The 27266-nt window shown below is 36.3% G+C and overlaps 1 protein-coding gene across 22 annotated transcripts in view; it reads left to right on the top strand.

Moving 5' to 3' along the window:
• LOC105336169 (A-kinase anchor protein 9) overlaps positions 1-27266 on the top strand; it is a 140423-nt gene that overhangs the window by 27896 nt on the left and 85261 nt on the right. For 18 of the 22 annotated variants that reach the window (XM_066072944.1, XM_066072947.1, XM_066072932.1 and 15 more), the window contains exons 7-12: positions 15568-15681; positions 16413-16529; positions 16938-17187; positions 18373-18405; positions 24972-25048; positions 25361-25544. In XM_066072944.1, the coding sequence (XP_065929016.1) occupies positions 15568-15681; positions 16413-16529; positions 16938-17187; positions 18373-18405; positions 24972-25048; positions 25361-25544 (775 nt within the window). Of the gene's footprint in view, positions 1-5594; positions 6182-13295; positions 13416-15567; positions 15682-16412; positions 16530-16937; positions 17188-18372; positions 18406-24971; positions 25049-25360; positions 25545-25684; positions 25711-27266 lie in introns of those variants that run through there. The other 4 variants (XM_066072948.1, XM_066072949.1, XM_066072938.1 and 1 more) reach the window with 4 other exon arrangements.

The following is a 27266-nucleotide window of genomic DNA, read 5'->3' on the forward strand; positions in this document are numbered from 1 at the left end:
AATGTAACGTGTGTAGTCAAAATCTAATGATTCAGATACTAATTCAGATAATTCTATCCTTTGACATGATAGTTGTTAGGTTTAAGGGGAAGCTCAAACCTTAGCTCCATTAATTGTGAGTGATAGAGAAACAGTGAGTGATTGTAGACCATGGAGCCTGCTGTATACTTGTCTCCTCTGTCAGTACAGTGTGTACTGTTATACTGTAGATTCCTTATTCTACGTGAGGACTTTATTCTGCCATTCAACGGTTTTTCATAAAATCCCAAGAATATTTGAAAATCACGAACGCCAAATTTTTATCATTATTTCTTATAGTTTACATGCATCTGAAAGAATCTCGCGATTATGGGCGGATATTAATTTCCTCGCTTTTAATCAGGAATTTACAGTAATAGTGGTTTATAATGTAGATATGTTTTAGTACGTGTACGTACACGGAGCTACTGAGTATGTCGTTCAGACATGTGCCAAAATTATCTTCCTAACAATGTGTAAATTGTGGAGTCTGCATTTTGTTGACATTTTACTGTTTATACATAATTATCTATCTGCCTTGCTTGGAACCATGATATTAGTCTTGAATGTGGACAAGGAAATCTGTTGAGTCTAAGTTGTGTTTAAGTGAATTCTAATTCTTGTTTCAGTCAAGGCCAAGTCATGATCAAGTTTGAAAAAACAGATCGATTAGTTTTCTTCCTTTGTGAAAATTTTTCTTTTTCTTCCAAAATTTGATATTTTATCTTCTACCAAATGAACTTTGGATTTCTTGACTCATTATCTTTTGATCCTCTTAATCAATTAATTAAGAGGGCTTGATGGTGGCGGCCATTTTTAGACTATTTTAATCTCTTTAGGAAGAAGAGCTATGTACAAAAATAATGAAAAACATTCAGATTTTAAAGCCTAGATATTTAAATATTTTTTTTTCTTTATATTTTATATCAAGTGTCAAAGTTTAAAGTAGACCTGGTGGTTAATTGGTTGACCATCCAGTCCCAGCCTCCCGAAGTTTTTGAATTTTTGTAAGTTTCAAATCCATATTTGGCTTCAACAGATTTTCCCTGTTCATTTTCAGGGCCTGTCATTTTTTGCATGATGTATTTGGTGAAGGTTTTAATTGTTTTGGTGAATGATGTCTTATTGTTATGTTAAATTTGTACAGCGAAAATGTATTTATTGAGGAGAGGAAGAATTCTGTATTTTGAATGAAGGCAGCAAGAGTTAATGTGTACATCAGTTATTTCCCTTTGAAATATCAGTAGCTGTTTGCTACCCTAGAATAACAAGTACCCAAAAAACCATCAAGATTTAATCTTTAATAAAAGTAAAACTTCTCCCTAAAACTAAAAAAGTGTATGTTTACTATTTAGTTCTTATTATTGAATAGAACATGACAATGATCAAATATATTACATTTTGAATTTTCTTCTCTTCAAAAATGATAAATTACTTATTAATTTATTGACAATTGTGCCCAACCAAAACTGTGTAATCTAAAAAAAAAAATTCAAAGGGAAATAAGCCCTGTATATGTTAAACTCATCATAACCTGCATGTAATCTGTATATGCTTGTACATATATTAAGGTGGCTCACTACACCTTCAGATAAGTTCTCAAATCAGCAAAATCATCAAAATTACTTGATTATGATAGATAGCATGATGTATAAGAAGTATACAAGTCAAATAGGGCGAAAAATGTGAAATTTAATTTGGATTAAGAGTTATCTTTTTAAAAATTTAACTCGGTAAAAATGAACTGAAGGCATAATTCTAGGTGTGGTGAGGTACCTTAAATATTGTTATATGTAAACTTAGAGGGATATCCCCCTCCTCTGTGATCTTGCCATTCCAATGACGTATCTTGTAACTGTTTGAATTGAACGCTAGCATTGGTTATAATTGATGTAGCTTCTCCATCGCTTGTGAAGGGATCAATTATTTTCAAACAACAACTTTTTTTCCTTAGATCCTCCTTAGTTTTGAGATTCGGTTGTTTTGTAAAATGGCAACGAATGCCTGATTTTTAACATACTTTTATATAGTTTACATCTAACTGTTAGAAAAATAAAAGCTGGATTTTAAAACCAGCAAGGTCTGTTTCTCACAATTTTAAGCAGATATTGATTCCTTGTTTTCAATTGGGAATCTACAAAATATTTGCTTTCAATTAAGACTAAGGAAAAAGGATATAGAAAACTGACCAATTTGTATAGCAGCCAATACCATCGCAAACAGTGGAGACAGTTTACATCACTTTGGGGACTATATTTGTTGCATATCATTTTTACATGTTTTTATGATGTTTAAGTTAAACCAGTTGAAGTACCACAATGATTTTTCTCAAAAGTATGTAAAGTGATATAATTATCCAGATATCACAGTTAAATGTATTGTATGGTTGATATCTCCTGGATTTCACTGTAAAGTGACATAATTACTGTATATCAGTTAAATGTATTGTATGGGTGATATCTCCTGGATATCACTGCAAAGTGACATAATTACTAGATATCACAGTAAATGTATTGTATGAGTGATATCTCCTATATATCACTGAAAAGTAATATTATTATCCAGATATCACAGAAATGTATGGGTGATATCTCCTGAATATCATAGATAAATGATATCTCCAGATATCTGATAGTTTATAACATGGGTGATATTTCCTGAATATCATTGTTAAGCTAAATCATGATAAATTATTTGATTTATCTCATAAGCTTGCTTATGATGACACAAATGGCGATAGAAAACTAGCTTTCAATCTACTTGCTGAATTGTGTATGCTGTTTTTGTTTACATTTATTTATTCTTGTTTATATTTGATTTACTATTTATTATCTCTTTGGTGTCTAACATTACAATGTTATATGATAGACATGTGATACTGGTGCTGGTGAAGCGAGCTTAGCTCAGTAGGTTTTAAGTACAACAAATATATGTCAGATACAGTTGAACTTCGATATCTCGAACACAATGGATATGACGTGATTTGTACTAACCTACTTCTTAGGTGGGACCAGATGAATTAATTATTACTAGGTGTACAGTATAATTTTAACAATGGATGAAATCCTTGATATACCTCTGTCAATTACCATAGAACTTGATTTATAATTATCCCAGTTTGTTTATTCAAAGTTTTTGTAATTTGTGACATTGCATAATAACTGATAACACCTGATCCAGAATTGATTATTTTGTATGGTCTGCTAGTTCGTTCATTAACTGTCTCTATTTTGTCCTTCACGTAGCCAAATTCCGTCCACTTGTAGAAGCGTTATATTTTGGTTTTGGTCAGGTGATATGATCATGTGACTGTCGTGTGATGATTCAGTGTAATGTTGAATGAAATGAAATAAAATTTGAAATCCTAAGATGTGCTATTTCATTCTGGAGGTTAATTTGCAGTCTTAGATTAACACAGTAGATTGCAGACAAGTTATCTGTGGCTACCTCACGATACGATACGCAACACGATATATATTAATGTGATACATCATGTATCACGATATAGTTGCTAACCAATAAATAAACTGATATCGATGTTGCCTATCTATATAAGTTATAATATGGCATAAAGCAAATATGTCAATAATTTACAAAATTAACAAACTGTAGAAATTAAAATAAAATTCAATTGTTTAGAACAAAATTCTCAATTATTACCAACTTCAATTGAAATTTTTAAAGTAAAAATTAAAGTGATATTTTCAACAAAATTTAATTTCAGACAACTTAAAAAGTTTAAACAGCATGTTTTGATGAATAACCAATTTTCATCCTTTCGAGAAAGCATGAATAATTTAAAAGAAGTATTCATTATGTTACGAGTCAGTATTTCATGAACTGGTAAATGATAATGGTGTAACGGTCTGTTTCTCGTCAGCTGGATGGGGACGGTTTACCTCGGTATTTGGAAAAAATCCACAAGTTGTGGTATTGACTCAAGAATGACACTCATTATGGGTACTAGTTATGTAAGATAAATGTGCCCTGTTTTGCAGATTCAGTGATAATGATATAATGAATGACCTGTAAATGCGTGCCGTCTAGACATTCAGACAATTATCTGGGACTATTGAGGAGTTAATGATTACAAACAAGGGCATAGATTGAGTGTGTACATATATAGAGAATTCAGATCCTCTTATCTGTTCATGATAAAAAGATGAGAGAGAGAGACAGACAGACAGACAGACATAGACAGAGAGAGAGAGAATTTATGAAATGATGATAGGTAAGCAACCATGCATTCTTGTAAGTTTTACCAGGCAGAGCATATATAGAGAATTCAAATCCTCTTATTTTGGTGTTTTCTTATTTGTGATAAAAGATGAGAGAGAGAGAGAGAGAGAGATCATGAAATGATCTCTAAGCAACAATGCATTCTTGTAAGTTTTACCATTTAGCCATGAACATGAGTGCAATTTTATGTGTGGAGTTCTTGAATTGGTTTTTTATTTATGTTAACTTTGTAGAAAATAGAAATAAGAGATGAGGTTTGACTTATCAACCTACATTTTATAAAAATAAAGAGTTGCTTCCCTTATGGTGTTACGAGAATTTGTAAACAATTCTGTGGTAATCACAATATTGATCTCCCACAAAAGCAGTTCTATTGTGATTTTCTTTCTCTAGTACCTGTGTTATGTCACCTGGGGGTGTCAATTTCACTTAGCAGAAAGACCTCGAGAGAATAAACAGTATTGATTTCTTCCTGGCCATGAGGCAAAGACAAAATGTATATAAACATGTTTATTCTTAAAGAGGTGTAATATATAGATAGAGAACTCCGGGTGACTTATTACACCGGGGAAATTAATTAATTACCAGATATCTTCTCTCCCTCTCTCTTTCTCTCTCTGAGAATAAAAAACACTATAAGATCTTTAGATCATGCATGCACAGTAATTGAGGATCATTAATGGATATATACAAGAGGAGAGCCACAAGCTCAGGTGTTGACACAGTTATTTATAGTTAGAGGGATTTTCCAGGTCAAGTGACTACCTGTCCTGGTGGAGTGGATTTTCTCCATTCATTGAACATTTAAATGTTCTAAGCTTACAAAGCTCCTACATTTATATTCATTCAGTAAAAAATCAACAAAAGTTTTTAAAAAATACTTCGATTTATGTTTAAACAAAGTCTGGAGTTTCCTATTTCTGCTGTCACTTGTAACTCTATATCGGTGTATGTGTAGCCATGGTATATTTATAGCATTCTGGGGGATTCCCTCACCTGTCGTGACCTGATCAATGGTGGAATCGACTCCTGACAATCGCCGACAGATTACGACGACAGGGTTTAAATGACGGGGTGTCTGTCAAGTGTTGTGTACAGATCCCAATTAAGATCACACTCTCCTACCTTTCTCTCATTAAACTCTTGATTTTTGTTTTGTCTTTCTTTGTTTTGGGTTTTTAAACCTGACGTTTGATGACATTTGGAGTGCTGCTATACAGTGGCTCGATCTTCATTGATTTATTTCACGACGGTGATTCCTACATTATGTCTGTACTTGTCGTAGTTTACATTTAACTGGAATCACCCGTTACCCTTTGACAATGTTAAATGTCCCAGTAAATTGATCAGAAAAGGCAGCCTTTTTTTTAAGGAGTCTTTAAGCTTCTCGGGTTTCGTGGCATTTCTTTGGGGGTGTGGGCTCCCTGTCTTTGGAATGGAGGCTACAGTGCAGACAGGGTGTTAGTGTAACCAAGTAATTGATTTTTTTCGCTGGAAATAAACAGAGGAAATTCTGGCTCTGCAACATGTGATGTTCCGGAGCATCTTTCTAATCCTGTCATCCCCTGTTTTAATCTGGAATCTGTCTGTGCTAACTATTTGTCACTGAGAATTTTAATCCCGCGGTCCTTGTATCCAGGTCAGTTGCTGTAATGAGAAAGCAGTTCCTGTCACACCATGTCTGACTCAATGGATGACAAAGTCATACAATATTGTATTTGTACTTATCTAAAGCACTGACATGGATAATATTCCAAGGGATGACTCCAGAGCCACACCCCCAAAGCCTGGGGGCAGGGATTCTGAGGACTCCGCCCCGAGCCTAGGGGGTCAGGATTCAGGGGGCATCCCCTCTGGGCATGAAGCTGGGAGTTTGCCCTCTGAAACTCAAGTGGAGGTGATGGGTGTAAACAAAAATAAGCAGGTAAGAAGCCTGAGGGGTAGATAATAGAATAGAGAGCTGGGGGGAAATTTCTTATGGTTTCTTATGGTTAAGTGGTTAACAGCAGCCAGTCCCTTTCTTCCACTGTATCAGTTTTAAATCCCCCCCCCCCCCCCCAATTACTCAAGAAATAAAATTATTTATAAAGAAACAAAAGAATTTCATGCAGATTTAATCTCTAGCTTTTTAAATACGTCAGCCAATTATGAGTCTGATTGCCTCTGAGTGATATTTATTTTATAATCAATACATTAAAAACAACACACAGATCTGTTATAATCATTTAATAACCATGTAATAGCAGTGTAAAAACAGTGTAATAACTGTGTAATAGCAGTGTAAAAAACGTGTAATAACCATGTAATAACTTGTGGGTCATAGGGTCAGTCAGTGCTATCATAAACAGTCCACCTGTCTCTGGCCTGCTCAGCATGTGGATATTCCACCTGTCTGTGGCCTGCTCAGCATGTGGATATTCCACCTGTCTGGCCTGCTCAGCATGTGGATATTCCACCTGTCTCTGGCCTGCTCAGCATGTGGATATTCCACCTGTCTGCGGCCTGCTCAGCATGTGGATATTCCACCTGTCTGCGGCCTGCTCAGCGTGTGGATATTCCACATGTCTGCGGCCTGCTCAGCGTGTGGATATTCCACATGTCTGCGGCCTGCTCAGCATGTGGATATTCCACCTGTCTGTGGCCTGCTCAGCATGTGGATATTCCACCTGTCTGCGGCCTGCTCAGCGTGTGGATATTCCACATGTCTGCGACCTGCTCAGCATGTGGATATTCCACCAGTCTGCGGCCTGCTCAGCATGTGGATATTCCACCAGTTTGGGCCTGCTCAGCATGTGGATATTCCACCTGTCTGCGGCCTGCTCAGCATGTGGATATTCCACCTGTCTGTGGCCTGCTCAGCATGTGGATATTCCACCTGTCTGTGGCCTGCTCAGCATGTGGATATTCCACTTGTCTAGGGCCTGCTCAGCATGTGAACTTCATAATGTTTCAAATCTCTTTTATGAGGACTTAATACAATTAAAATGGGTTAGATGGTCATGGCCATTTTTAGACTACATTGACCTCCTTAAGAAGAGCTTTGTATAATTTATTAAGATGTAGGTAAATACTCAAAATATATGCAATGTTTTGTCCATACTTAATGATTGGTTATAGTGTATAAAAGTCTAAAAGTTTATGGTAGAATGAATGACGGCCAAGTCTCTGTGATTCTGTTTCTTTTTGATGACTGAATGTAATAAATTGAAGACTTATAATGTCATTAATGGATGACCTAATGTAATTAATGGGAGACTTAAGGTAATTAATGGATGATTGAATGTAATAAATGGATTATCTAATGTAATCAGTGGATGACTTAATGTAATAAATGGATTATCTAATGTAATCAGTGGATGACTTAATGTAATTAATGGATTATCTAATGTAATCATTGGATGACTTAATGTAATTAATGGATTATCTAATGTAATCAGTGGATGACTTAATGTAATTAATGGATTATCTAATGTAATCAGTGGATGACTGAATGTAATTAATGGATTATCTAATGTAATCAGTGGATGACTTAATGTAATTAATGGATGACTTAAGGTAATTAATGGATGACATAATGTAATTATTGGATGACTGAATGTAATTAATGGATGACATAATGTAATTAATGGATGACTTAAGGTAATTAATGGATGACTTAATGTAATTAATGGAGAGGATGAATCTAAGACAGTTCATTCTTGTCTGTTGTGATATTGATCGGGGTGCGGGCCGGGGATTATCACCAGTGTGTTTAGTGTTGACTCTCTCTCTGTGTACACAACATCTCCACCTACCTGTACATATTACCTACCTGTGAATATCTATGTCTACCTGTATATATATCTACCTGTGTACACGTACCTCACTGTATGTACATATACCTATCTTTGACCTCATTCCAGCAGTTTGAGCACAGTTCAGTGCCATAAAAATCTGTTGTCATCAGAATTGTCAGATTGTAGTAGAATTCAATTTTTTTCTGAGGGGGGGGGGGGTGGGGGGGGGGGGGTAGAGTGCATACATAATATTGGTTGTTTATCATTTTTCAGTAATCAGACAGAAATTAAGAGTTCAAAGTAAAAATCAGACGATCTTATTCTCTCTTTTTCTGTCTTGTTCTTTCTTCAGAGTGTCTGTCTTTTCCTGTCTGCTGTTAGTCTTTTGTCTTCCCTCTCTCTTTCTGGGTCTTTGTTATTCCCTGTCTGTCTCTCTGCTTGTCTCTGTCTATTTCTCTGTGTGTCTCTCTCTCTGTCTCTGTCTTTCTCTGTCTCTCTGTCTCTGTCTCTCTCTCTCTCTCTCTCTAACTCTCTCTCTCTCTCTCCTGCTCTTAAAATATTAATTTTCTATCCTTTTTGTATCTACCTGTCTTACTTAGTTTATCTGTCTGTGTGCATTTCAAGTGTTTACTTCTGGGGGGATCATCACAACATCCATTTACTGTGAAAATTCTAGTGCTTCAGCTACAGAGTACATCTTTCGAGTTGTATAAATGTTATCAGAAGGACTACAATTACTCAATGATTTCAAATAGTCTTTTACAACTTATCTTTGTTAGCTATCTATCTCAGATACATCTAGCAAACCAGCTGTTGTACCGGTAATTGGACGGTTGTGTAGATACATGGGTGTCGGGGAGTTTGGTCCAAATCTGATGTTTGTTACTTTTGAATTCTGATTCCCAAGATCTCTTGGTACATTCAGTTAACCCTCGTACACAAGTTAAGGTCAAGTACTTGAACTCTGACCTTTGACCTTTGATACAATGCCCGGTATGCAGAAATCAGGGTGGATTAATTAATTTAAAGAGATCTGTAAACCAAATAATAATTGTTTCATTGTTAGCTTGATTGATGTTTTAATTAATTAATTTCCTTAGCTGTGTATTGAATCGGGCTATGTGGGCCATAGTAATTTTTTCCTCAGTGCACGTGGTTTTAGTTGAGTGGTGGAAAGTCTTAATGTTTTGAGTGGTGAATAGAGTTTGGGTGGGTGGGGGGGGGATGGGGGTACAACTGTACCTTACCTAGGAATGCTGATATTGATTGGGTATAGTTTGCTGTTCCTGTAACTGACTATTATAGAGTTTTAGGTTCCTCAACACACCAATATTATATTTTTTGGCTAAGGAATCTTTTTTGAAATATGATTTTACAAAACAGAAACTCGATATCTGCCATCATTTTTTTTAATATATTATTTGTGAAATCATATATCAAAAAGATTTATTATCAATCATCATATGATATGTTGTTTTCATCTTGATAGGTTCATAGTATGATCATAATAACATTTGCAGTAGTCACAGGTGTCAGACATAGCCAAATCATCACCCTGAATCTGACTATACAGTAATTTCTTAATTAAACGCAAGGAATTCATTGCCACTTAAAATCTCGATTGCTGATTTTAGAAACTGGCTTTTTATTTTCAGACAGTTTTATCCGAATTATAAAAAAAAATTCGTTATTGGAATTTTATATTCTCATGCTTTAAAACAAAACAATAGAATCACGGAATTAAGTACTGTCGTAAAATAAGGAATTTACAGTAATCAAGATAATAATGATAAGAAATCAACTAAACTACCAGAGAGTGAAGAGGCCATGTTTACCCAGTGTCTCCCGCTGTCTGGCGGTTTATGGTGGCCGTTAATGATGGCGGTGTATAAACAAGGGATATATAATATATTTCTATTAACATTTTGTATTAATAGGGTCATTGGCCACGAATTTACGTATCCTTGAAACTCGCAGTGATTTTCACTTTATCCACGAAAATTGATACCCTTGAATATTAATGAAACCACAGTATCTCCTAATACCCCACCCTAGGGGCCCACCCCGACATCATTATATAGGTCAGGTATGCCGACCAAAATTTAATTTATCGGTAATGAAAAAGCTTGATATATACAAGCCACAATATTGTGTTGTGGAGGCATTTTCTATAGATAAGAAATATGGCCCAGGAATATCAAAATTTTTATTTTGTAATTTAAAAAGCTGACACCTTGCATTCACACTGTATTGTCAATTGATTTCTTTCTGTGTGTGATATTTTTCTATTTATCTTGGAGCCTGACACGCTGTGTGATAATTTGACCCTTTGGTTTGACAGATAAATATAAAGCAGTGTTCATGCAGGGTGTGTAGGGAACAAAATGTTCGTGGTATATAAAGACCTCTGGTTGGGTCCATACAAAAATAAGTTTCTCATTGATGAAGGGCTGCAATATATTTCTGTGGTATTCTTCTCTTTTGTTAGAAAGGCCATAATTCGTGCAATAAACATTGATTTTCTGATTAATATGCCATTTCTATTAAGTGTATATTTCACAAGCGAGTCTTATTTCACACAATTGTAGAGGAAAATGGCAGGTAATGAAAACTGAAGAATTTAATGTTACTCTGACTTTTTTTTTCCACTTCCACGTCTCGGACTTGATTACACAATAGGGTGATGATGATTGCTAAATTTTAATTCATCCAATGGATTCAAATGACGAAGCAGGCCAATACATGTTCAAGATGAAAAATATTAAAAGTCTATAATAAAAGAAGAAAAGATTTAAATTTCATTTCGGTAGATATATAAATTTGCATACCTTTTAATAATTTATAGAATTTCAACACCCTTCCCTTTAATTCAATTCTAAGATATCAATTTCTTGTTTGGAACTTTCATTCTTTAATTTGGCTCCATTATATCTAATATAACAACTCAACCAACACAGACTGATCAGTCGGACAATAAAACAGCAGTAGAGAAATTCCTCCTAACCTAGAAGTATCCCAATGGATTTCCACAATAAAGTTCCCTAGCTTAATATTACACAGGTACCTACCCTTAGGGAGCGTATCAGAAGTCAGTGGAAACATCTCCCAAGGGGGATATGTCAAAAGAGGATAGAGTTGAGGTGAAATTATTGGACAGATTGTTGGGGGGCAATCAATTCATCAATCTCATCTCTCTACTGCATTGAGAAGATACCTCTCTATGAATGTTTAATAAGTTACAGCACAGACACAGAAAGAAGTTAATTACTGGACTACCGTACACGTCCTAGTGGTACCACTCCAACAGTACCAGGGGTTTATTATATGCAGAAAACTCTTGTCTCTGAGAAACCAGTTAGATTTCTTATTTTTTGGTGCACACTTATTTTGATCAGATAATGAAAGTAATATTGATCTAAATGCTAATAAGATGGAATGGATTAAAGAAAAACTTCATATGAATTTAATACAGGGGGGGATTGGTGGAGTTGTTGATGGTGACATTAATTAGGATTACTATGGTAGCCGTGTGTTAATTGTTGTATTTTTAATGAGTGAAGTCCTAGATTTGATTCCCCTATAGGTATGCTCACCTGTGTGTTTACTTCTAAAGGGTCTGGACAAAAATCAGGCAGCTATTTTTGGTGCTTCTACAGGAGTGTGTAACTTTTGACAAATTGTGCATTTCTCTATTGTGGGATTATGTATTTTATCGACTAGTTTTTCTGTAAAAGTGTGGATGAAATCTTTCATTGCTCAGGAGAATACAGCATTACAAATTTTGGAATATTATGATTTTTCTGCAAACGGATCGAATTTACTGTGTGACTGTGTGTGTTTTCAATTCAGGGACTACAATATTTTTTTTTAAATTCCCATTCTTTCCATTGTGTTAAGACTTGTGTAACTGTATTTTTTAATGAAAGCTCTAGAATACTGTAAGAAAATATTAAGAAAGTATTTGCCCCCGTTGTATTTTCGCACCTTTCGCTATCATTGTCAGCAGGCGAATTTAAGACTTGGCGAACTCTAATGTCTCATAATATCTCTCTTTAAACACAACTGTGTCTGGGTGAATTCAAGGCAGGGCAAACTGTTTGCAAATGTAGAAAGGCGAAAATTTCACGGGGCGAAAATAACCCTGCATACAGTGTATTTTTATGATGATTAGAAAACAGCTCAATTAGGATGGAGGATTTTGTACTTTACATGTTTAGAGTCAATACTTATTAGGTTTAGACCACCAGACAACCAATGCCATTGTAAGCTTTAGGTTCCAATGTGTCGCATTTTTTATCATTCAAAAAACTCCGGACTAATTTGTAGGGAAGATTGTATTTCTGCAGCTGTCATTTAAGCCTGCAGTGTTAGTTCAGATCTGGAAATCCGGCCTTTGACAATTCTATTGTACTCCAAAGTGAAATGATTAGGTCTTATAGTGGCGTTGTTATTGCTGTGGCACTAAGTCTTTCTGTAAAGTCTTTCTGTTACCTTTATGTTGAATGTAATGCACAATACAACTGCACATTCAGATTAGCAGAAATTCTTTTAGGGATTTAAACAGATATATATGTTTGTATGTATTAAAGATTAAAAGGCATGCATTAAGCTTGAATCGGCAAACCAAAACTTCTGAGTGCAGTAAAGTCAATTTAAGGAAGGATTTAGTTTAAGATTGCTTCCACATTGTGAGATGTGACCATATAAAGCTAGATACAAAAATAAACGTGGAATTGTCATGTACAGGAAGTCCTAGACACGACAGAGAAGCTAGAGTTGTCTACCAGAAACTCAAGATTATAGGATATAGAGATACAGAATATAAATATAGGATAAAGATGTATTGGATAGGAGTATAGGATATGAAAATATAGGATAAAGTCATCTGTATAGGTTGAGGATATTTCTAAGATTCAGATATAGGTTGTGAACTACTACTTAAAAGAAGTTAAAACTGGTGTAGTAACAGAATAATGAGAGACGACCTATTGTAATGTACCTATGTTACAATAATTTTACTATTGCAATGTTACTACTGTAATGTAACTACTGTAATGTTACTTTTGTAATGTTACTACTGTATTGTTATTACTCTACTGTAATGTTCCTACAGTAACTGTAATGTTCATACTGTAATGTTCTAACGGTAATATTTCTATTGGAATGTTTTTACTGTAATGTAACTATTGTAATAATCCCACTCAATGGTAAAACCAAATCATCTGGAACTAAACATATATAAGGACCAATAATAGAAGTCCCTGATGTAGAGGGACCATGTTTAAGATTGACTCTATGCGGTTGGTCGGATTGGACGACGAGAATGGACTGTTACTGAGCTGGAAACCCGACGGATTTCTGATAGAAACTTCTAAAAACAAGGTAAACTGTCCACGGTATGTGGATGATTTCTGATAGAAACTTCTAAAAACAAGGTAAACTATCCACGGTATGTGGATGATTTCTGATAGAAACTTCTAAAAACAAGTTAAAATGTCCACGGTATGTGGATGATTTCTGATAGAAACTTCTAAAAACAAGGTAAACTGTCCGCGGTATGTGGATGATTTCTGATAGAAACTTCTAAAAACAAGTTAAAATGTCCACGGTATGTGGATGATTTCTGATAGAAACTTCTAAAAACAAGGTAAACTGTCCACGGTATGTGGATGATTTCTGATAGAAACTTCTAAAAACAAGTTAAAATGTCCACGGTATGTGGATGATTTCTGATAGAAACTTCAAAAAACAAGGTAAACTGTCCGCGGTATGTGGATGATTTCTGATAGAAACTTCTAAAAACAAGGTAAACTGTCCACGGTATGTGGATGATTTCTGATAGAAACTTCTAAAAACAAGGTAAACTGTCCACGGTATGTGGATGATTTCTGATAGAAACTTCTAAAAACAAGTTAAAATGTCCACGGTATGTGGATGATTTCTGATAGAAACTTCTAAAAACAAGGTAAACTGTCCGCGGTATGTGGATGATTTCTGATAGAAACTTCTAAAAACAAGGTAAACTGTCCACGGTATGTGGATGATTTCTGATAGAAACTTCTAAAAACAAGGTAAACTGTCCATGGTATATGGATGATTTCTGATAGAAACTTCTAAAAACAAGGTAAATTAGCTGGACCTGGTGCAGGGTAGATAAGAAATTGGCTAGAAACCCAGCAGATTTCTGGAGCGCATGGCTCAGTATTCATATGCATTAAGCCAGTAACCTTGAGGTGGCTGGTTCAAGCCCAGCTGTGGTCATTTTGATGTTGAGTTGCACCCTTAGAGAAGGCACTTTATTTACATTGTCTGTCAGTCCACCCATCTGAAATTCAGGGTAGCCTGGGTACCAGCTTGTACTGTGAGTATAATGATGTGATGGAGTGGTGTCCCATACAGGGGGAGTCCGGTGGTGTCCCATACAGGGGGAGTCCTGTGGTGTCCCATACAGGGGAAGTCCGGTGGTGTCCCATACAGGGGGAGTCCTGTGGTGTCCCATACAGGGGGAGTCTGGTGGTGTCCCATACAGGGGGAGTCCGGTGGTGTCCCATACAGGGGAAGTCTGGTGGTGCCCCATACAGGGGGAGTCCGGTGGTGTCCCATACAGGGGGAGTCCTGTGGTGTCCCATACAGGGGGAGTCCGGTGGTGTCCCATACAGGGAGGGTCAGGTGGTGTCCCATACAGGGGGAGTCTGGTGGTGCCCCATACAGGGGGAGTCCCTGGAAGACTCTCCTCAGCTTACCACCACAGAAGCATTGACCTTGTGCATCTTCATGGATCAATAAAGAATTAAGCTTTAATTTCAAACAGCAGATTTTTAATAAGATTGTTCAGTAAAACCCATGGTGTCTGTCTTTCACTGCTAAGATGTAAATAGTGGACCCTGTTCTTGGCTCTGTCAGAGAATGTGGTGGCTGTACAAACAGTATCACACAGTCGCTGTCAACTCCAGCAACGGAGTTATGTACTGTACAGTATTACAGAGAAATATTGGCCCCCTTTTTATTCCGGCCCCTTTTGCCCTCGTTGTTAGTGGACAAATTTAAGACAAGAGAATCGCTGAATGTCTCATATTATCTCTCTTTAAACTCAACTGTGTCTGATAAAAATTAAAGATGGGACGAAACTTTAATTAGTAAAGAAGGGCAAAAATTATCTCAGATGAAAATGAGCATGTGTAAAGTAATGTAGCCATGACTCACCATGTCCTCAACATAAGGAATACATTGATGCCACAGTCACCAATGGAGATATTACATGGCAACTTATACATGCCACTACCAGTCTTGTTTGATCTGATGATGTGTGTCTCGCGTTTTGTTGTGAGATCGGACCCTCTAGATAAAGTTACTGCTATGATAATCTGTGTTAGCTTAAGGAAACCTTTTCTATTGTAGACTCGGTGTGAATATAACAGTTAATAAACCTCTCACATATAGAGAGTGGTCATATAAACAATGCATGGTTTCTAGTCCGGTTATGTTTGTTGCATAAAATTTTCTTTTTAATTAAAATATCTCTATTCACTTACAGTTGGAGGGCTTGAAGGAAGAATATGAATCTCAACTCAACTCGCTGCAGGAAGAACTCGGCAGGCAAGGGCAGGGCGAGATATCTGAGCAAACCATACGAGATATGTTCCAGCAGGTAGGTGGTCCACTCCTTAAGGTACACAGACCCTTTGACAAGGGACATAATCCCTCAGTAGATTAAATGACATTTTTCTTTCATTAAGTTGTCTTCTGAAAAGGCAGCTATTATCTGAAAAGTTTGCTTGATTTTAAGGATTAAATTTAATTTCTACCTATGTTATATGATATAACATAACTTGGGGCAGTTAACACTTCATAAACCTGGTTAACTGTTCCAAGTTATGTTATACTCGTATAACATAGGTAGAAATTAAATTCATTCCTTATAATTTAATTTTCTACTATTTAGATCAGATAATAAGGCCCATTAATTAGTTAAAATATGTTAATTTTTACAAAATTTAAATGTAACGTCAAGCAGATTAATACGTTTCACACATGCGTCGCATTGTTAAATAGGCAAGTTATGTTATACGATATATATGAATTTGTTTAGCCAATCAAATGTTACAGTCAGAATTAAATTATTTTGCGATGAACATATGATAAACTGGTTTATACTTATACTTATGTTGATGACTAAGCCTTATCCAGACGAGTGTGTTTATAACAACCGTACGACAAGGACTCAAGGACTGGTTCCCCAAGAGAAACATCAACGATGATGAGGCTCTTGCTATCCTCACAGACATTTTTTGATTTTGGCAATGCATGAATAAAAATTGGTTTACAGTATTTGTAACAGGTATAAACCTGTGTAATCATACAGTGTCCATTGTTTTACAGGAGATGGAGTCCTTCAAAGAAAGCTTGGACTCTGAGCATCAACAGCAACTCCAGAGAATCATACAGGGAGTGGGGGAAACAATAAGTCGGACCCAGAGACAACACACACAGTACCAGGTAAAGCTTGGTTTGTAGAAGTGCTGCCAATCTGGTGATCTTTAAAAGAGAATATACTGTGGAATCATTTAAATTCGTGGGGGTCAATTTTCGTAGATTGTTGGGTTTTTGCTTATTTGTGGGGATGTAATTTCGTGCGTGCGTCAGTTTTCACTTTCAGTAAGAAAGAATACTCTTTCTAAATTTGTTTTCGTTGAGGATGTAAATTCGTGGGGAAGGGCTACCCACAAATACCACGAAAATTGAGCCACCACGAATTCTAATGATTCCACAGTAATTGTTTCCCAATGTTTGAGCAAATGACCCTTAAGGCATACTATGGGTGGATTCATTCCTAGTATGTTCCTGTCCATCATTTGTAAGATAAGACCATTTCTATTTTACAACACTCGTTTGGTGATTTTGTAGGAAGAGTTAAATCTACAGCTCCAGGCAATGAGGCTGACCTTGGAGCAAATCTATCAAGGTCAAGTAGAGGTCACGACCTCGGAGCAAGAACAGCGACACCTGGCTGACCTGGACAGACTCCGCGAGACGCTGAGTGCTAAACATGCTGAGGAAATGAGTCGGCTGGAGTCGGAGTGGTCTAGTCGGATGTCAGAACTGGAGCGAGAACACGAGGATGAGCTCAACGACTCGCTTCTAGAGGACTCGCTCAGTAAGACCATCATTTATTCTCTTCATTTTGCTGTCCGAGCTTGTTGTTTGAATTATTCTAAGAATGTTTTAGAATTAGTGAAGGTGCAAGAACTATCAAACATTTAACAGAAAACTGAAGAAAATTTGGGCCCCCCCCCCCCCCCCCCCCCCATTTTGTTGTTGTTGAGATTTTGTTTAATCAACAATTAATCAACAATCAAAGGATATTTGAATATATATTTAAGGATTAGAAAAGCAGGATAAATAAAGAGCATTCAACAGAAAACTTTACAAACTTTAGGTCGTAAACCATTTCGGGGGGGGGGGGGGGGGGGGGGGGTTGTTAATTAAAGTGTTTAAAGGTTATTAATTTTTCAAAACATAACATAATTACTCATGGAAGTATCAAACTCTCATGGTATCTTTTGATTTATATAGAAATCAAAAAACAAATTTCCACTTCGAAATGTCTTTTGTGTCTGGGACTATTAAACTATTAATGATCATTAGTGCATTTAAAAAAAAAAATGAAAAAATATCAAGATACATCCAAGGATTTGAGAAATAATAGGTAGAATTCATTAAAACAGAGAATTGGACTTCCAACTCGCATAGAAATATCTGTGTTAAAGAAATTGATGAACAAGATAGGATGGGTTTTGACAGTAGATTGATTTATTTGATGCAAACAATTATGAATGGATTAATATAATGAATGTGCATGGTATGCCACCAAACATTGCATGAAGGCTGAATGTTGTCATCAAGGCTAGAAGTACAGTGTATTAGGGAGAAACCTTGGTGTTCTACAAGGGTTATGTCTGTGGCAGGTTCTCTTCGCAATCATTTTCCAAAGATGAAATATGTAGTGTTTAACAGAGTAACAATGATTATAGACATGAGAAGAGTTCAACTATTATAGATTAGACACGACTTGAAATTAACCAAAAAAAAAAAAAAAAAAATTATAAAAATATAACATTAGAAATGACATTTTTGTGTATGGCATAAATAAGTTACGAGGATATTTAAAAAAAAATTGTAGAATAAGAGATCATGTTTGTATAACAATCTTGTACCATAAAATATAAAGATAATATTATAGATACGATTTTACAAAAGTAAACATTATCAGTAATAAAGTATAGTATATATAATACAATGAATGGAGGGAATTGATGTGCATGATTTTGTCCTCACTTAGTTGTGCAGACAATAGAGATAGACTACCCCAGGGGTAAGTTATGTCACACCCACACGTCACCGTGGTGAGTAACTAACATGTAACCGTCACCGTAGCAACCTGCTTACGTGTATGTCTCTGGCAGCCATTGTAGTAATCGGAATTATTCGCTGGTAGAATGAAATAAAACTCCGCTTAGAAGATATTGACTTTGTGGAAAGGATAAATGATGGAAGATTACAAGATTAAGAAATAAGTTTAGCTGGATTACAATCATAACTTGTGAAGTAATTAGTGATATCTAGGATATGTAGATTTAATGTTTTTGCTGATTAAGTGATGTGTAGGTGCCTATTAGACATTGCCCTAAATATTGTACATGTATTACAATTATAGCAATTATTACAATATATTTAGCTTTTATTCAGTATTACTTGTTTATTATGTATAACATTTTATTATATATGCTACATAGCTTTACGGATTATGAGCTTGCAACAAAACCATCACAAGACTTCTTAGTAAAACTCCTACTTTGTCTTATATGTCATATGTATGTGCTACAGTCTCCTTATAATTCAGAGTTTATAAGACTCTGTATAAGCTAATCTCTACTCTACAGGCTTTTGTCAGTCTCATTATAATTCAAAGTTTATAAGACTCTGTATAAGCTAATATCTACACTACAAGCCTTTATCAGTCAGCATATGTATCATAAACTAGCTACTAGAGATGGATTCTTTGTGCTCTGTTTTAATCTCAACATGTGTCTTCGGACGACTACGATTCTGTATGTGGATGCATGTAGAGGCTTTCTGTACAGATGTGTCAATCTATGTTTGGGTCGCTATAGTTCTGTATGTGATACATGTAGTAGCTTTCTGTACAGATGTGTCAATCTGTGTTTGGACTGCTATAGTTCTGTATGTGATACATGTAGTAGCTTTCTGTACAGATGTGTCAATCTGTGTTTGGACTGCTATAGTTCTGTATGTGGATACATGTAGCAGCTTTCTGTACAGATGTATCAATCTGTGTTTGGACTGCTATAGTTCTGTATGTGGATACATGTAGCAGCTTTCTGTACAGATGTGTCAATCTGTGTTTGGACTGCTATAGTTCTGTATGTGGATACATGTAGCAGCTTTCTGTACAGATGTGTCAATCTGTGTTTGGGTCGCTATAGTTCTGTATGTGATACATGTAGCAGCTTTCTGTACAGATGTGTCAATCTGTGTTTGGACTGCTATAGTTCTGTATGTGGATACATGTAGCAGCTTTCTGTACAGATGTGTCAATCTGTGTTTGGGTCGCTATAGTTCTGTATGTGATACATGTAGCAGCTTTCTGTACAGATGTGTCAATCTGTGTTTGGACTGCTATAGTTCTGTATGTGGGTACATGTAGCAGCTTTCTGTACAGATGTATCAATCTGTGTTTGGGTCGCTATAGTTCTGTATGTGGATGCATGTAGTAGCTTTCTGTACAGATGTGTCAATCTGTGTTTGGACTGCTATAGTTCTGTATGTGGGTACATGTAGTAGCTTTCTGTACAGATGTGTCAATCTGTGTTTGGACTGCTATAGTTCTGTATGTGGATACATGTAGCAGCTTTCTGTACAGATGAGTCAATCTGTGTTTGGACTGCTATAGTTCTGTATGTGGGTACATGTAGCAGCTTTCTGTACAGATGTGTCAATCTGTGTTTGGACTGCTATAGTTCTGTATGTGGATACATGTAGCAGCTTTCTGTACAGATGTGTCAATCTGTGTTTGGACTGCTATAGTTCTGTATGTGGATACATGTAGCAGCTTTCTGTACAGATGTGTCAATCTGTGTTTGGGTCGCTATAGTTCTGTATGTGGATGCATGTAGTAGCTTTCTGTACAGATGTATCAATCTGTGTTTGGACTGCTATAGTTCTGTATGTGGATACATGTAGCAGCTTTCTGTACAGATGTGTCAATCTGTGTTTGGGTCACTATAGTTCTGTATGTGGGTACATGTAGTAGCTTTCTGTACAGATGTGTCAATCTGTGTTTGGACTGCTATAGTTCTGTATGTGATACATGTAGTAGCTTTCTGTACAGATGTGTCAATCTGTGTTTGGACTGCTATAGTTCTGTATGTGGGTACATGTAGTAGCTTTCTGTACAGATGTGTCAATCTGTGTTTGGACTGCTATAGTTCTGTATGTGGATACATGTAGCAGCTTTCTGTACAGATGTGTCAATCTGTGTTTGGACTGCTATAGTTCTGTATGTGGATACATGTAGTAGCTTTCTGTACAGATGTATCAATCTGTGTTTGGGTCGCTATAGTTCTGTATGTGGATACATGTAGCAGTTTTCTGTACAGATGTGTCAATCTGTGTTTGGACTGCTATAGTTCTGTATGTGGATACATGTAGCAGCTTTCTGTACAGATGTGTCAATCTGTGTTTGGACTGCTATAGTTCTGTATGTGGATACATGTAGCAGCTTTCTGTACAGATGTGTCAATCTGTGTTTGGACTGCTATAGTTCTGTATGTGGATGCATGTAGCAGCTTTCTGTACAGATGTGTCAATCTGTGTTTGGACTGCTATAGTTCTGTATGTGGGTACATGTAGTAGCTTTCTGTACAGATGTGTCAATCTGTGTTTGGACTGCTATAGTTCTGTATGTGGATACATGTAGCAGCTTTCTGTACAGATGTGTCAATCTGTGTTTGGACTGCTATAGTTCTGTATGTGGATACATGTAGTAGCTTTCTGTACAGATGTATCAATCTGTGTTTGGGTCGCTATAGTTCTGTATGTGGATGCATGTAGCAGCTTTCTGTACAGATGTGTCAATCTGTGTTTGGACTGCTATAGTTCTGTATGTGGATACATATAGTAGCTTTCTGTACAGATGTATCAATCTGTGTTTGGGTTGCTATAGTTCTGTATGTGGATACATGTAGTAGCTTTCTGTACAGATGTGTCAATCTGTGTTTGGACTGCTATAGTTCTGTATGTGGATACATTTAGTAGCTTTCTGTACAGATGTATCAATCTGTGTTTGGACTGCTATAGTTCTGTATGTGGATACATGTAGCAGCTTTCTGTACAGATGTGTCAATCTGTGTTTGGGTCGCTATAGTTCTGTATGTGGATACATGTAGCAGCTTTCTGTACAGATGTGTCAATCTGTGTTTGGGTCGCTTTAGTTCTGTATGTGGGTACATGTAGCAGCTTTCTGTACAGATGTATCAATCTGTGTTTGGACTGCTATAGTTCTGTATGTGGATACATGTAGCAGCTTTCTGTACAGATGTGTCAATCTGTGTTTGGGTCGCTATAGTTCTGTATGTGGGTACATGTAGTAGCTTTCTGTACAGATGTATCAATCTGTGTTTGGGTCGCTATAGTTCTGTATGTGATACATGTAGCAGCTTTCTGTACAGATGTGTCAATCTGTGTTTGGACTGCTATAGTTCTGTATGTGGATACATGTAGCAGCTTTCTGTACAGATGTGTCAATCTGTGTTTGGGTCGCTATAGTTCTGTATGTGGGTACATGTAGTAGCTTTCTGTACAGATGTATCAATCTGTGTTTGGGTCGCTATAGTTCTGTATGTGGATACATGTAGCAGCTTTCTGTACAGATGTGTCAATCTGTGTTTGGACTGCTATAGTTCTGTATGTGGATACATGTAGCAGCTTTCTGTACAGATGTGTCAATCTGTGTTTGGACTGCTATAGTTCTGTATGTGGATACATGTAGTAGCTTTCTGTACAGATGTATCAATCTGTGTTTGGGTCGCTATAGTTCTGTATGTGGATGCATGTAGCAGCTTTCTGTACAGATGTGTCAATCTGTGTTTGGACTGCTATAGTTCTGTATGTGGATACATGTAGTAGCTTTCTGTACAGATGTATCAATCTGTGTTTGGGTCGCTATAGTTCTGTATGTGGATACATGTAGTAGCTTTCTGTACAGATGTGTCAATCTGTGTTTGGACTGCTATAGTTCTGTATGTGGATACATGTAGTAGCTTTCTGTACAGATGTATCAATCTGTGTTTGGGTCGCTATAGTTCTGTATGTGGATACATGTAGTAGCTTTCTGTACAGATGTGTCAATCTGTGTTTGGGTCGCTATAGTTCTGTATGTGGATACATGTAGCAGCTTTCTGTACAGATGTATCAATCTGTGTTTGGACCGCTATAGTTCTGTATGTGATACATGTAGCAGCTTTCTATACAGATGTGTCAATCTGTGTTTGGACTGCTATAGTTCTGTATGTGGATACATGTAGTAGCTTTCTGTACAGATGTGTCAATCTGTGTTTGGACTGCTATAGTTCTGTATGTGGATACATGTAGCAGCTTTCTGTACAGATGTATCAATCTGTGTTTGGGTCGCTATAGTTCTGTATGTGGGTACATGTAGCAGCTTTCTGTACAGATGTATCAATCTGTGTTTGGACTGCTATAGTTCTGTATGTGGGTACATGTAGTAGCTATCTGTACAGATGTGTCAATCTGTGTTTGGGTCGCTATAGTTCTGTATGTGATACATGTAGTAGCTTTCTGTACAGATGTATCAATCTGTGTTTGGACTGCTATAGTTCTGTATGTGATACATGTAGCAGCTTTCTGTACAGATGTGTCAATCTGTGTTTGGACTGCTATAGTTCTGTATGTGATACATGTAGCAGCTTTCTGTACAGATGTGTCAATCTGTGTTTGGACCACTATAGTTCTGTATGTGGGTACATGTAGCAGCTTTCTGTACAGATGTATCAATCTGTGTTTGGACTGCTATAGTTCTGTATGTGATACATGTAGCAGTTTTCTGTACAGATGTGTCAATCTGTGTTTGGACCACTATAGTTCTGTATGTGGGTACATGTAGCAGCTTTCTGTACAGATGTGTCAATCTGTGTTTGGACTGCTATAGTTCTGTATGTGGGTACATGTAGTAGCTATCTGTACAGATGTGTCAATCTGTGTTTGGGTCGCTATAGTTCTGTATGTGATACATGTAGTAGCTTTCTGTACAGATGTATCAATCTGTGTTTGGACTGCTATAGTTCTGTATGTGGGTACATGTAGCAGCTTTCTGTACAGATGTGTCAATCTGTGTTTGGACTGCTATAGTTCTGTATGTGATACATGTAGCAGCTTTCTGTACAGATGTATCAATCTGTGTTTGGGTCGCTATAGTTCTGTATGTGGGTACATGTAGCAGCTTTCTGTACAGATGTATCAATCTGTGTTTGGGTCGCTATAGTTCTGTATGTGGGTACATGTAGCAGCTTTCTGTACAGATGTAGCACCAATAGATGTTATGTAGAACCCCTTCTCAATGTTGTGTCCCCATGAATCTGTGTTATGATTGTCTAGGCTTGTGTAAAGCACTGATACATGCATAAAAAGCATTTTGTTTATATCGATTGTGTACAACTTGATATTTAATGGCAATGCTTTATTGGACTGTGGCAATGAAAGGAGCATTGTTCACACTGAAATCCACTGAAAATCACTTGATACTTTTCATTTTGAGCCTTTTTGAGTCTCTCTTCTTCACATGAACACTTTATTCCCAAGAAAGAATAGAATTCAGTGATATTATTATGTGTAAAATTTTTGGGTCCTAAAGTGATGCAACATGGGTAAAGAAAAAAAATTAACCCTGAAGTTATTCAGTGTGGGTAAAGTTATGGTTCCCTGCAGGGATGCATCATAGGTATGCATTGGATCTCTGGTAAAGTAGTTGAGTCCTGAAGCAATGCATCATTAGTTCTATAGCCCTGAAGTGAGGCATCATGGGTAAAATTCTATACCCCTGAAGTGCATTGTGGGTAAACAATTTTAGCCTATAATGAAGTGATGTATCATAGGTAAATTTTTGGAGTCCTGACTGATGGAACTGGTTAAATTTTTAAGCCCTACAGTTTTGCATCATTGGTTAATTTTTGGAACCCTGAAGTGATGCATTTTTGCTAAATTGTCACATTGACAGCTTTTCACTTGTTCATCATTGGAGTAAAGTTATGGAGCCCTGAAGTGATGCATCATGGGTAAAAATTAGTAGACTCACCAATATTGAGGACACGATTCAAGTGTAGATGTATTGGACAGATAGCAGGGAGAACAGAAGGTGGATTTAATATTGCATGAGCTTATTACAGAGACCCCCAGCACACACTAACAAACTCAGCAATAATAATAACTCATGCTATACGCAGGGACCCAGAGGACTGTACATTATATCAAGCTACGAATTATTAAGGCAGACAATTACTTTCTTGAACCAGAGTCTATTGGGTACTCTTCATTTTCTGGGTTTTTGTGACAATCAAGTGAAATTAAATTATTTACTTGATATAGAAAAAATGTCTATAGACACATTCTTTCCTTTCTGCCTAATGAAAATTTTTTCTTATGTTTCAAGACAACCAAGAGAAGAAAACAATAACATTATTCAGATGATAACATTCATAGTTACATTTATTGTGGTTAATTAGTTTAGTTCTGAATAACTAGGTTTGTTTTCATTATCTTTTGTAAGACCTTGATTAAAACAAAGAGAGCTTTAAATTTATAATTTTGATATTATAACACAGGGAACTGTTATAATTTTGACAGGCTCAGAAACAACTCAGTCGTCCCTACTCCACAAACTCAACAAGAAACTCAGTGAGGAGCACAGACAGCTACTGAAGGTAAAGGAGAGAGAGAGAGAGAGAGAGAGAGAGAGAGAGAGAGAGAGAGAGAGAGAGAGAGAGAGAGAGAGAGAGAGAGACCACAGGTGGAAATAGAGCCATTCTTTTGATCAATTATGAGAATTTCTTTTACAAGTAAACTTGGACAAATGCATGAACAATTTTCCAGCAGGTTTAAGGTAAAAGTTTATAAGTTTGCCAGGAACATTTTTTGTATAATTTTATTGGTAAATTTAAGAAATTTGAATTGTTCAACCACTCCCCTTACCTAGATCCACACATGAAATGATTAACAAGAATAATTCTATGCAGAAAATCTCTGATGGCCTGGACAGGCATGAGCCGAGACTGCGGACACCACGTAAACATCGCCACACCCAGGGACAGCAGACCGAGTCAGAGGATGGAGAGACGGACAGCATCCGTTCACTTCCTGTCACCGGCAACGAGTTTTTACACCTGGATGAGCGAGAAAAAGTCCTACACAATGCTCAAGGTACGCTAGATAGTGAGTGTGAGAAAGTCCTAAACAATGCTCAAGGTACACTAAATATAGAGTGAGATTGAGAAAGTCCTACACAATGCTTAAGGAACGCTGTATAGTGACAATGCTCAAGGAACGCTAGATAGTGAGTGTGAGAAAGTCCTAAACAATGCTCAAGGTATTAAACTCTCCATTTAGTTCTCATAAAGTATCGATACCAATGTATAACACGGTGATGTAAGATGTTTGTCCACACAGGTGAGACTTCTACAGCACAGTAAGCTGTTACAATGTCGGTGGGGATTGCAAAAAGAAAATGAAATGTGGCTGCAGTGGTCTAGCATTATGCTCCCATTACCCGGGGCAAGTAAAATGCCATCTAGGGAAAGATAATTTTCATGATAAGCTTGCCCAATTGGGAGAGTAATAAGTTTCAAGTAAATTCTGAAACTGGGCACTTCCAAGTCACTACTTGCCCGTGGGCTATGTAGAAATGAAGTCTGTAGGAGTAATGGCCCTTTAAATACCCACTATATCTGTATAAGCATGTCTCAAAGCATGCATTCTGTAGCTCTTTCAAGTAAAATTTAAATGCCACGCTCTCAGTTATAAAATTAAACCTCTTTCATCAATTATTTTATTTGCCTTTTTTTACCATAAATTGACTTTGAGGTTTGGAATATTTTTTTTTACTACTGAAACATTCTTTGCTGTGTGAAAACCCTAGAATGTAAATAAAATGTTAGGTTTGATTGTTTGAGTTGAATGCTGTTTGTTTATTATCCAAATTCACGGCCAACAATTAAAAGATACAGTAACTTATATTATTGGCATGGCTGGTATTTTAAAAATAAATTACTTTAGAATTGATAGTTTTGCCAAATTCTTAAAATAGATATTAAAATGAACAATAACACTTCTACTGGAAAAAAGACCTTTGTTCTCTCTCTCTCTCTCTCTCTCTCTCTCTCTCTCTCTCTCTTAAAGGGACTTGGACACGATTTGACTTAAAATTTTCAAATTTTATTTTTTCATTTTCAATGTCTATAACGATAAATATAGAAGTTTATAATGCTATGTCAAAATTTGAAAGTCAAATATCAAATTATAAGCAAGATACAGAGTTCATAATTCTTTGTTTTGTAAACAAAGTCAATATTGTCATTTTTTACATATGTGTTGTATTGGTGTAAGTTTCAATCAAATGTATCTTTCTTTTGTTGATAAAAGTATTTATGGAAATATTGAATTAGTTTAAATTGTTTAAATTGTTTATACAAGTCATTTTGTCTAAGAAATGGTAATTTTCTACATTACATTTTTTGTAAACAAACTCGAGCTTTGTTTACATAACAACCAATTCTTACCTCTGTATCTTGCTTGTAACTTGACTTTAACATTCAATATTTTGGTTTATCATTTAAAATGCACCAGTTAACCATTTTATACATAAAAAATAAAAATAATTTTTTTTTATCTTAAATCGTGTCCAAGTCCCTTTAAGGTGGAATAACAAACCTGGGAAAAGTCAATTAATTTATATAATAATATATTATTATATATAATTATATACACTTAACCCCTCTCCCTGTTTAATGCCCCAGAAATTAAACACCAAGCCCCTGATTGGTGAAAGTCTTGGTTAAAGGTCAGCATTTTGTTTTTTTGTTAACTTTTTCACAAATTATTGAAAAAAAAGTTTAATAAATTCTGTGCCTTGGTATCGTGTGTCCT

This window comes from Magallana gigas, chromosome 10 (assembly GCF_963853765.1).
Source record: "Magallana gigas chromosome 10, xbMagGiga1.1, whole genome shotgun sequence".
NCBI classification, from domain to species: domain Eukaryota; kingdom Metazoa; phylum Mollusca; class Bivalvia; order Ostreida; family Ostreidae; genus Magallana; species Magallana gigas.